Source organism: Mus caroli, chromosome 14, assembly GCF_900094665.2.
Source record: "Mus caroli chromosome 14, CAROLI_EIJ_v1.1, whole genome shotgun sequence".
Taxonomy (NCBI): Eukaryota; Metazoa; Chordata; class Mammalia; order Rodentia; family Muridae; genus Mus; species Mus caroli.
In genome coordinates this window covers 111,770,821-111,783,715 of record NC_034583.1, presented here as the reverse complement: position 1 = coordinate 111,783,715, position 12,895 = coordinate 111,770,821, and the positions used below count along the sequence as shown (strand labels likewise).

Below are 12,895 nucleotides of genomic sequence, written 5' to 3'. Positions count from 1 at the left end.
TTTCGTGTTTTTCTTTAAGGACTTCTACCTGTTTGTTTGTGTTTTCGTGTTTTTAAGGTCTTCTACCTGTTTAGCAGTGTTCTCCTGTATTTCTTTGAGTTATTAAAGTTCTTCTTGATGTCCTCTACCATCATCATGAGATATGCTTTTAAATCCAGGTCTACTTTTTCGGGTGTGTTCGGGTGCCCAGGACTGGGTGGGGTGGGAGTGCTGGGTTCTGATGATAGTGAATGGTCTTGGTTTCTGTTAGTAAGATTCTTACATTTGCCTTTCGCCATCTGGTAATCTCTGGAGTTAGTTGTTATAGTTGTCTCTGGTTAGAGCTTATTCCTCAAGTAATTATGTTAGCCTCTATCAGCAGACCTGGGAGACTAGCTCTCTCTTGAGTTTCAGTGGTCAGAGTACTCTCTGCAGGCAAGCTCTCCTCTTGCAGGGAAGGTGCCAAGTTATCTGGTGTTCGAACCTGCCTCCTGGCAGAAGTTGTGTTCCACTCACCAGAGGTCCTAAGATCCTGTGGAGAGTCCTCTGGGGACCTTGGGGGTGTCCTCAGACTCCACGCCCAAGGTGCCCCGGTGCTGGCGCTGACAGGAAGGGCTCAGTCCAATTCTTACAAAAAAATATGGTAACACAAATGCATACTCTATGTCCAAACAAATGCTTACAAAAAGTCAGCAGCTTCTTAAAGGAAAACAGATAATGCTGATGTAGCTTTTGAAAGGGGTTGAAGTTAAAGTGTAACAAGGTACCAGAGAAAGAGATCCAAGATGCTCACATTGGTCAACTGAAATTACAGTTCTTAAAATACCTTGTTCATATTTTCCCTTTAATTTCAAATCAAATTTTTACATTCAACATTTGAATGTAAAAAGTCAACAAGAACAATGTCTCGTGTACCCTATTTTTAAATTTTAGATTCAATCATTTCAACGTTCAAATCTAAGGACCTTTTGTAAAAGTGCCCTAATCTGCAAACAGATTTGGGAAAATAAACAAATGTAGTAGAAAAGTTTAATGCAGCCAAAGAGACCAGTACCTGCCTGTAAACAGTGGTGAGATCAGGCCAGATGGGAAACAGATGGGTAACCCCAATGGCGCAAAGTGACCTGGACCCAGACTTACTGAGAAGATCCTAGACTCGCTTCTCTTGTCACTTGCTGCTGTCTCTCAGGCACATATATCAAATAATCAAAGATGGTGACAGCGTAGCTGAGATTTGCTCTGGGTTCCACCTTCTGGGGAAGGTGAAGGACAGAAGATAGTAGCCACTTAGAGAAGGAGAAACTGGCATACCAATAAGCTCGGGGCATCAAATTGGAGGAAGGTGTTGGAAATGGCCAGTAAGGTGTGTTTGCTGAACACCTTAGAGGGCCACCTGAGGAGACACCATTGTAAATTCTGTGGCCTATGATCTGGAATCCCAGCCCAACCCAAGAAATCCTTAATCTGTAACTGAAAATCCTATCGTCAGAGCTTGAGATGAAGGTCACTGTTCCAGCCTACCATGGACAAAACCCTGCACTCTGTTCCAAACATTAAAAAAAATGAATAAATAATGCACATACAAGTTCACAGAGCACGACAGCATGCACAGAACCTGCAAAATTCAAGCCAGACAAGATCCAAGCAAGGAGAAGGTGAAGTTGGAACAGAGTCACACCCCCTAACCAAGATGTTGTTTGCAATTAATAGATGCTGGAAGAGAAAAAAATATCAGTTTTCTCCAATGAAGTGATACTGGGTATATCAACCACACTCCAGAACAAGTCTCAGGCTCAAGAGTAGTTGACTAACACAAAATAGAATACATGGCTTTTGTCTGCATTTTGTTGTTGTGGTAGTGGTGGTTTGTTGTTTTTGTCTTTTTTTTTTTTTTTCATTTATTTGGGCTTTACTTCTAAGAAAGATAAAGAACATAAAGTTGACTAGAAAAGGAAAAAACTACAGAAACACTAGAGTCATACCCGACTTAGTTCTTTTAGTGTAGCTTCTCTGATCTTAATGAAAATGAGAGCTGAGATTAAGTCATTGTAAAAGGCTCTTCTGGCAAATTATGGCAGTCAACAAGCCAGGATTTCTTCTGCTGCAAGCACAAGAGTCTATGCAAAGAAAATGTAGTTAAATGTCCAGTGGGAAAGTGTGCTCTGTTCTAAGGTCAATTTCTCAGCTAAAGCAGATTGTGGCTCCTAAAGAATTCGCAATACTTTACATAATTGTAAATGTACACTAAGTATAGCCATCAACTCAAATGAAAGATTTTCAATGCCCATTTTCCTCCCCCGGGGGCTACTTACACACATGTACATTCATGCTCACATAACCACATGTGAATACAAATGCTCAGATACATGCATAAACCCACATGTACATTCATGCTCACATAACCACATGTGAATACAAATGCTCAGATACATGCATAACATTTGTTCTGAGAGCTGACTCAGGGGACTACCTTTTCCTTCTGCCCTCTATTTCCTATCTTGTTACCAACACAAATGAATTATCTGAGCAGACATGGAAACATATGGAAGTGCTGAATCTACTTCACAACTTACCACAGCTTCTAAACCACAGTACAGAGAATAAAACATTAGAATCAAATTGGGTGAGCTGTTTATCTAGAGATGTGTGTAGGTGATTTAAAATTCCAAAGCATTCCTTTCATCAACCCTGGATAAGATTCTTTTCATTGATTAAACAAGTGTTTATATAGTATCTCCCGTGAGTTGTTACTAGGGAGATGGTAGGAAGCAATGGCCTAAGTGTTTCTGGCTTCAGATTAGCAAATGTTAATGAGCAAATACTCCATTATAAAGCAGTAATCATAGCCAAGATGTAGTTTATTCTATATTTTTGAAAATTCAAAAGTTTAAGAAAAATAATCTGATGAATTACTATTACTATTCATTTTAAGAGTACAAATAAAACTCAAAGAACATTCAAACAGTCTATTTTCAATTTAATTTACAAAACCTTTTTGAATAGTCTGAACTAAAAGTCATTGTGTAAATGCGTTCAACAGTCAACTCCATGATGCTGAGCTGACCGTTCAAGTTACTTTCTGTACTACAACATGTGTTTTGCTTTATTTTATATTTAACTTAATGGTGTCAGGGATCAAAATCCAGGGCTTCACGTATCCTCAGCAAGGGTTGCTAATCTATACCCCAAATCCCTATAATACTTGAAATCTAAGAATCAGCCTTTGTAGAGATTTATGTCTAGATATTCCTAGAATCCCAATTAAATCACTGGTTTCTACTGATGCTGACCAGGTCTTCAGTGCTCTATCTCCAACTTTATTAAAAAAAAAAAAATCTTCTGAAACTTGGAAACAATCTCTGACAACTTGTCAGTGTTAAGTTTAACGTAAGGATATTTTCTTCATCCAAAGTACATTTCTTCTTTTATATTTAAAGCTGTTATCGGAGAGACTGTTCTCTGAGCTCCATATGCACCATGGCTGGAACACTACTAGACTCTACATATGAGCACACACTACACACACACTTTTTTGTTTTACTTTTAAGAAAAAATCTGAAGATGGTTACATTCATGAATTGCCCATGCATACTCAAAAACATGAATGTTAATGGTCAAGAGTACTTCAAAAAATGTAGTACAGCAAGTGGAACAGAAGCCAAAAGACCTTCACTCAAAATAGAAAAGTTGTGTTTACGAATAAGAATAAATTAACCTGATTTAACTCAACACACTTCTGAGAACTAAATAGCTCAGCACATATATATACATACCTTTGAAGCCATCAGGATACACATCAGAGAGAAACTTAGTGCTGATGTCTCCTTTCACAAAACGTGTGTTGATTATCACCTCACGAAGCAATGGGATGTTGTGTGTAACACCTACAAACAGAATTTCAGACTGAATTGGAAAATTGATAAACTGATTGTCATACAACCATAAGGACCTCTGTTTCACTCCCATGTGACAAATGCTGAGTATGACTGTGTACATCTGTGATGCCAGTGTTGGGCAGGCAAAGAAAGGAGGATCCCTAGAGCTGGTCTACCAGGCAGTTTAGTTAAAAAGTCAGCTGCAGGCTAGTGAACACTCTGTTTCAAAAACATAAGGTGTAGAGCCACTATGAAAGATACCAACATTGACCTGTGGCTTATATTCTGTCTCTCTCTTTCTCTCTCCCTGCCTCCCTCCCTCCCTCTCTCCCTCCCTCCCTCTCCTCCTCCTCTTTCCCTACCTCCCTCCAAGAAAAACCCAGTTACTGGTCTCTCCTTACCTAATAAAATCATTTAAAAACAAACAAACAAACTAAAGAAAGAAAGAAACCACCCACTCAAACAGATCCATTCCCCACCCTACTTGCAGCTAGGCATGATGACTAATTCCTAAACAGAGAATTCAAGTTCAAGTTAAGTGTTCCACGCGTTTCTTTCATTTCCTCCTTTTAGGGCCTTCTGGATGGTGGCAGGAACTTCACTTTAGCAATGTAAATGAAGCAGACCCTAGTCTGCTTGTCTGTCTGCCTGTGTATGCATTTTTATCCCCTTAAATGACCTCACTATCTGGAAGGACCAAAAAATTTTAATTACATCAAAACCAAGCACATTTGTGCATTTTCATAGAATCCATACAAGGGTATCTTGACACCTTGGTTACAGTGTGTTACCATGAACACTGGTTTACATATGAGCACATGGGTTTATCTATTCAAAATGACTATCCCTTAGCTAATAAATATTAACAATTTACTATATCCTTCCAATCATTTCTTCTATGCATCTTTATTCTAGATTATATTAACAACCTGTGTAAACATGTGAGCATTTCTGTTCCCAACTCAAAAAATACTATATACCTAAACTGGATAAAATCCAATTCTCAAACTATCCCATCTACCTCAAACATTTACATTAAGATCTACCATTCTAGTCATATTGTTAATGCTTTATACAAAAATTCCATAGATGGAGTTACTCTATTTAGAGGATGCTATAATATGTTGCCTTTGTATTACATGTCTTTGAGAGATGCACCCCCAAAGTTACATTTTAGCTCATAGTCAAAAATTACTGCTTCTAAGGGCTTAGAATACCCAGAAGCAACTGTATGCCTGAAGGATGCCTGGGTATATTAGACACATATAAAGACTTTTGATTAAAAACAAAACAACAGCAGGAAAAAAAAAACCACTTTCATTACTGAGGTAAGAGAAGGTCTACAACACCTCTGATGGCCTAAGGAATCACTGGAAACAAGGTGACATTCATTTACAAAGACATTTGATAAGATACTTAGAAAACCAAATGGGCAAGAATTTTTTTTAGTTGATTATTTTGTTCTTTTATTAACAAAATTTTAAAATTTTAGTCTTGGTATCTTTACCATAATGTATAGAACAATATATACCTGCTATAATGAGAAGAAAAAGAAAAACCTATAACAAATAAAAAGACCTCAGGAATATACATCTAATTAACATCTTATTGCATAAATCAACAGCTGTATTTTTTGTAAGCCATGGCTATGACAGTCTTGAGCAAGAAGGGTTTTCTGTTAAAGCTGCAGTAACTTTTTTGATTATGGATCTTTATTTTTTTTCTGAGGCAGGTTTTTATAGTTTTTTAAAATGGATTTGAGACAACTGTCTCAAAGTAACATGCAGCTTTCCAGACAACGTATTTTTTCGGGGGGGGGGGAGTTTATTTCATCTTATCTCTTACAGTACATTATGAATGGTAGTCAGGACAGGAAATCAAACATGAGCTTGGAGGCAGGCACTGAAGAAGAGGTCACGAAGGAATAGAATTACTATCTTGTGCAGACTGATTTCTTATTCCAGATGTTCAGGGATAGCACTGGCAATAGTAAATCATCAGTTAAGGAAATAGTGATCTTTTGCCTACTTGACAATCTAATGGAGACATTTTTTCAATTGAAGTTTCCTTATATTTGATTTAAAAAAAACACATACACAGAAAGTAAGGAAGAAAGGGAGAGAGGGAGATGAAAGGAAGAAAGGGAGAAAGAAAGGGAGGGAGGGAGGGAGGGAGGAGAGGAGAGAGAGAGAGAGAGAGAGAGAGAGAGAGAGAGAGAGAGAGAGAGAGAGAGAAGGAAAGATTGATTTTTCTCAAAGAACCAGCTCCTGGTTTTGTTGATTTCTTTGTATAGTTCTTTTTGTTTCCACTTGGTTGATTTCAGCCCTGAGTTTGATAATTTCCTGCAGTCTACTCCTTAGGTATATTTGCTTCTTTTTGTTCTAGAGCTTTCAGGTATGCTGTCAGGCTACTAGTGTATGCTCTCTCCAGTTTCTTTTTGGAGGCACTCACAGCTATGAATTTTCCTCTTAGCACTGCCTTCATTGTGCCCCATAAGTTTTGAGTATGTTGTGCTTTCATTTTCATTGAATACTAAAAAGCCTTTAATTTCCTTCTTTATTTCTTTCTTGACCAAGTTATCATTGAGTAGGGTGTTGTTCAATTTCCATGTGTATGTGGGCTTTCTGTTGTTATTGAAGACCAGCCTTAGTCCATGGTGATCTGATAGGGTACATGGGATTATTTCTATCTTCTTGAATCTGTTGATGCCTGTTTTATGACCAATTATATGGTCAGTTTTAGAGAAGGTACTCTGAGGTGCTGAGAAGAAGGTATGTTCTTTTGTTTAAAGATAAAATGTTCTATAGATACCGGTTGACTGTGTCTCTGTTTAGTTTCTGTTTCCATGATCTGCCCATTGATGAGAGTAGGACGTTGAAGTCTCCCACTATTATTGTGTGCTGTCCAATGTATGCTTTGAGCTTTAGTAAATTTTCTTTTATAAATGTGGGTGCCCTTCCATTTGGAGCACAGATGTTCAGAATTGAGAATTCTTCTTGGTAAATTTTTTCTTTGATAACTAGGAATTGACCTTATTTTTTTTGATAATTTTTGGTTGAAAGTCAATTTTATTCGATATTAGAATGACTACTCCAGCTTGTTTCTTAGGACCATTTGCTTGGAAAAATTGTTTTTCAGCCCTTTATACTGAGGTAGTGTCTGTCTTTGACATTGAAATGTGTTTCCTGTAACAAAATGCTGGGTCCTGATTACGTACCCAGTCTGTTAGTCTATGTCTTTTTATTGGGGAATTTAGTCCATTGATGTTAAGAGATATTAAGGAATAGTGATGGTTACTTCCTGTTATTTTTGTTACTAGAGGTAGAATTATGTCTCTATGGCTATCTTCTTTTAGGTTTGTAGAAAGAAGATTATTTTCTTGCTTTTTCTAGGGTGTAGTTCCCCTTCTTGTATTGGAGTTTTCTGTCCATTATCTTTTGTAGGGCTGGATTTGTGGAAAGATATTGTGTAAGCTTGTTTTTACATGGAATATCTCAGTTTCTCCATCTATGGTAATTGAGAGTTTTGCTGGGTATAGTAGTCTGGGCTGGCATTTGTGCTCTCTTAGGCTCTGTATGATATCTGCCCAGGATCTTCTAGCTTCCATAGTCTTTAGTGAGAAGTCTGGTGCAATTCTGATTTTTATGTTACTTGACTACACACTGTCACAGGGATTACAGTATTGATCAGCACTGCACACTGACACTGGTATTACAATATCCAAAGTGCACAAGAAATAACAACCCCCAGGAGGGAACAGATTCATAATATGAAGTGCAGTAGTGATTTAACTGAAAGAGAGAAAAGTAATTGTTCTTACATGAAAATTAATAACTCTGTGCTTTCACAAGACACTCTCCCCAAGTGGCCATAGAAATAGGAGATAACTTAAGTGAGGCAGTCTAACTTCTACAAATAAATGTTTGCCTACATATGTAATTTCGCTTAATTGAGTTTCCTTTTACAGTCTAGTCCAGATTTCTCAGCCCTCCACATGGCCAATACCTGAACAGTTAACACAGATCTGTCTTCAGCAAATATAACATGGTTTAAAGATACAATTTATGATATTTGGACAACATAAAGTTACTTTCTGATACTGATATCTAAAATACTGAAATAAATGTAAGTAATAGGATGAATGAGTGAATGAATGAATGAACGAATGACACATTAGCATTTCATTCTATATTCGCAGTTGAAAAGGGGTGGTGGCTTTAGAAAAGGTAAGCTGAAAGGATTGTGAACAAGTATTTCTTACATCTGGGATATCAAACAACAGAGCCAAACAAACAAATGGACATCGACTTTTTTTGTTATAGCATTTTCTTTCTTAAAATTTTAAGTTAGCAGACAAAGTATTAGGTGCTCTAACAGCCTTACAATGTACTTTATAGCTGACTGACCTGCCATCTCCTCCTTCCCCTACATTCTCAGTTTCCTTTCTACTTTCCTGTCATGTAGCTCCTTTATACCATGCCCCCATCACTTCAGAACTTCTCTCTACACTCTTTGTTTCCTTTCTGACTTCATCCACATTTACACATGTTTATAAACACACACACATACTACAAACTACAGTGGTCATGATAAGGTGGTCAAGAAGATGGGGTTGCTATTATCTGTGTCTGGGTCACCTCCTTAATATTATTCTTTCCAACTCCATCCATTTCCCTAAATTTTTCATAATTTCATCTTTCTTTACAGCATAGTAAAATTTTATTATATTTATATGTATTACACTTTAAGCATACATTCATCTAGGCTACTTCCATTCCAATGACGAATGTTTTAATATTTTAAAATTATATAGTAAATACAGCATGAAAAAAACCTTAGATTTTACTAAATTTCAAGAATAAAATTAAAACTCAAATACATTTGTCCTTAAAGTTCTTTGACTAACAAACCACATACTACTATGTGAAGTCAAACTATTATGTTTTCCTTCTGTAAAGTACACAGTTAAATAACACCCCCCCCTTTTTTTTCCACATATGGCTATTAGTATAACTAGCTGTTCCAAGAACTAATGCCCAGGAACTAATTCTAAAGCCAAATCAATAATAATGAAAAAAACGTTTCAAACACATAAAGCTAAAACATCAGCTGGAAAGAAAGGTGCAGATGAGAGGTACCACTGTGCACTTGGGTTGCATTCTTCCCATGTCTCAGAAAAGACAATGCCATTGGAGTGAGTCCTTATATAAACAGTAAGCAGACAGTAGAGTATTCTTTGAGAGTTTACAGCCTCGGTAATATTATTAATCACATACTTATAAAAATTACAACTCAGAGTTTTAGATTGGGAATTGGGGTGACCTGTGCCACAGTTCACCAGGTCCCATCTGCATGGGAAATCATGACCAGGACACAGAGGGAGGCCCCTGGAGCAGCCTTCTGACTGCCTGCTGGTTCCAAAACAGCAGGCCAGACACTAGCTGTGCACTCTGCCAGGATCAAACAGAGGCTGAGGCCACCGCTTCTTTCATGGGGACTTGGAAATTAAGTTTAATGTAGGTATACCATGCTCTAAAGTTTCTTTAAAGTTTTTAGAGTTTAGAAACACTAAAATTTCTCTAGAGTTTTTCTTTTACAAAAGCTTACAAGTAATTGTAGAGTTGGGGAGGAGGGAGGTCCACATTTGGCCAATGAAGTAGTTACTTAACAATACAGAAAATTTCTTTTCCTTTCTTGCCATTTACAAAAGCTTTAAAATCATCTGACTGTTAAAATTCACCAGGTAAAAAAATAAACATCAAAGATAATGGTGGTAATGGAGACTTTTTTTAAAGAAAAAAAAACCCCTCTATCCTGTAATAATTTCAGAATCTTAGAAAGTTTGCAAAACTATAGATAATTACTGTCCACCCTTGACCCAGGCGCTGCATCAGGGGCAGCTCAGCACAGGTCTGGGCTTGATTCTCTGTTTGTACAGACCACAGACCACACAAGTCATTTTTAATGTAATCATGTAAAGGTAAGTTGAAGATAGAATAGCCTCTAAATATCTTCCTGTACATTTTCTAAGAGGAAGATAAGTCTCTTCTGCCATCACAAGTGTCTATTTAACCTACAAACTTGATTCAAGTGTCTCCAGTTGCCCCACTGATGGTTTTTACTACAAAGGAAAGCCTTTTTGGTCCTGGTTCAGGATCAAGTGCAGAATTCTGTTGCACTGAGTGGTCCTAGGTCCTCTGGTTTCCTCTGAACTAGAAGCTGCTGGTTTCTCCTTGTGCTTATTGACCTTGACACCTCTAAAGATCACAAACCATTTATTTTGTAGATTGTCTTTCAGGTTGGTAGGTCTGATTTTTCCTCATGATTATATTCAATTTACCTATTTTCAGGAGGGAGGGAAGGAGGGAGGGAGGGAGGGAAGGAGGGAGAGAGAGAGAGAGAGAGAGAGAGAGAGAGAGAGAGAGAGAGAGAGAGAGAGAGAAGAGAGGGGGTGGGAATTATCAGGACAGGCACAGACATGGGTTACCACATCAACAGTGGCAATCCCTGGCCACTTGGTAACATTGCTAGCACGAAGCAGTTCCCATGATACTTATTAAGTATATTACAAAGGGACACCAACAAACTATGCTGTTTCTCCAATTTCCCCATTAACTTCAGCATCTACTGACTTTTTATAGTTTATATTCTCAGCATAACACTTTTTTACATGGATTAAAATCTACGTAGAGGAGTCATGCCATCTCTTTCATTTATGAGTACTTACTGAGCTTCAGTCTTCCGGTCTCCCAGTTTGACCAGTGGGAGCCTCTTCAAGCGGATTCTGTGTCTTCCTAACAGATTTCTTCCTGAGCTTTTCCATTGTTTGTTTTAAGGTTTGCACAGGGTGTCACACTGTAGCCAAAACTGTCACACCAATCCTCCTGCCTCAGTCTACCAAGTCAGTAAACTCCAGGTGAGTGCTGGGAAAACAGGTGTGAACTCAGCCTGACCTGAGGTCACTCTTCAGCACAGCTTTCCTTTCTTACATAGGCAGTTCAGGCTCATCGTATGCTCCTCCTGAAGCTGAGCCTGGACACATTTAGTAACTGAGTGAATAGAAGCCAAACTTGTGGACAAGCACACACATCTCAGGACTATCATCCTACAATTGCTGGCCTCCAAATGTCAATAGTGCCAAAATTCAGAGCCCTTAGCTAGAGAATGAGCATATGTGTGTATACATGAACACACACATGCACACACACACAGACAACCCTTACATAGTCAGTAGTCGATGTTAAAGCCCAAGAGTTCTCATGGATACCTCCTGATTCAACCTCATACCACACACAGGCTTCATTCCAGCCTGAGGCATTCATTCCCACATCTGTTACTGCCTTTCTGACAGAGGGAAACTTGTTTCTTATTATCCACGATACATGTATTTATTTCCTTAGTTCCAGAATGTACATAAATTGGTTTCAGACCTGCTAACTCATCAACTATGAAAAATAAACCTACTAACTAGAGCTTAATATTTATTTAGACATATTTCCTCTTTAGCCTGGGGTATTACAGTTAATATACAGCTAAGTTATTTGGGTTACTTCTCTCCACCCTCACCCCTCAGCATGATTATGTCACTCATCTGAAATATGTCCCATTCGTTGTTAGGAGTCCACTTTAAGTGTGCAACCCCAAACACTGATTAGTCCAATATTCAAAAACTGTCACCTCCAGAGCCACTCCATGCACTTGTTTCCTGTCCCCCACCACACCTGCACCTCCTACTAATCCTGTATCTTTGTTTGTGTATCTATATGTACAACTGTGTCTGTGTGCCCAAAGAGGCAAGAAGAGGCCATCAGATCCCTCAGAGCTAGAGTTATGGTAGTTGTGAGCCAACCAATGTGGATGGTAGAACCAAACTGCAGGCCTCTGGAAGAGTAGAGCCCAAAACAACCCAGCAGCCAGGCTTGCCTAGAGGATGTTCTTACACCCCCACTGGCCATTCAAAATTATAATATACAGCTGAATCTGATAGCAAAGTTGGTACTTACATTTAGTATATAATTTACTCCTCAAAGTGGGTGAGAATGCACACATTGCAGACTCCAGTGCAAGAGTAGCTTCTGATTTGGTCACCATTGCACTCAGAGGGCTTGTATGAGCATCTGGGGACAGGCCCTTGGGAGACAACTGCACTCACAAACCATCTACTGCCTTCTCTGAGCAGCGCCAGATGTTCCCAGACCTCAAAGTCATCAGCAGTAAGGCCAGGGTCCATCTTACACATCTGTAAGTGTGCTATCTTCGAACCCCAAAACTCATAGTCAGCGACATAACAGATGCATTTTCCCAGTGTGGGACAATGGTTCTTCATAGTCCCTCATATCATGTATATTGCAGAACTGCAAGATGCCATGGGTCAGCCTGTAGAGGGTTAAACACCTGTGCCCAGTGTTTAATCTAGTCACACATTTTCTCATTTTTATTTAAGCATGGTAAGCAACTCTTTTGTGAAGTTCCTTAACGACAAAGCCTTCAAGCTGTTCTCTAGACCTAGACAACATACACAGCAACAAAAAGGCAAGTGTGCAGTCTTACCCCGGATCACATAATTGTCCAGTGCGTCTTCCATCCTCTTCAGGGCTTCTGCTCTGTCAGACCCATATGTGACTAGCTACAAAAAAACAAACAGAATGGTCTGTAAGCTAGCCACGTACCCGAATAACCAGGCCTAGTAAGTTTAATACTTCCTACCATATTCCCCAATGTGTCTTTTTGATTCTCATAGTGGTCCAATTTTTTAATATAAAATAAGTCAAGTAAGATTCCTTTGAATAAACAAGTGAGAACCAACCTATCTCAGACATTCCTCATACATGTCATTGTCACAGTAGAGAAACACTTGAGAACAAACAAGTTCTTCACTTGATAACAAACAAACATGTTGTGTAAACAAGCACAACAGAAAGATTAAGGAGAGTAGACAGCAGAGCCTGAGGAACTGCCACAGCATGCCAGCACATGACACAGCACACCAGCACATGCCACAGCATGCCAGCACATGCCACAGCACACCAGCACAAGACACA

The 12,895-nt window shown here is 38.7% G+C and overlaps 1 protein-coding gene across 2 annotated transcripts in view; it reads right to left on the bottom strand.

Moving 5' to 3' along the window:
* Window positions 1-12,895, bottom strand: part of Pcca (propionyl-CoA carboxylase subunit alpha) — a 329,396-nt gene that overhangs the window by 164,085 nt on the left and 152,416 nt on the right. For both annotated transcript variants that reach the window (XM_021182607.2, XM_029468862.1), the window contains 2 exons: window positions 12,405-12,480; window positions 3,753-3,863 (listed from right to left, as the gene is read on the bottom strand). In XM_021182607.2, the coding sequence (XP_021038266.1) occupies window positions 3,753-3,863; window positions 12,405-12,480 (187 nt within the window). The remainder of the gene's footprint in view (window positions 1-3,752; window positions 3,864-12,404; window positions 12,481-12,895) is intronic.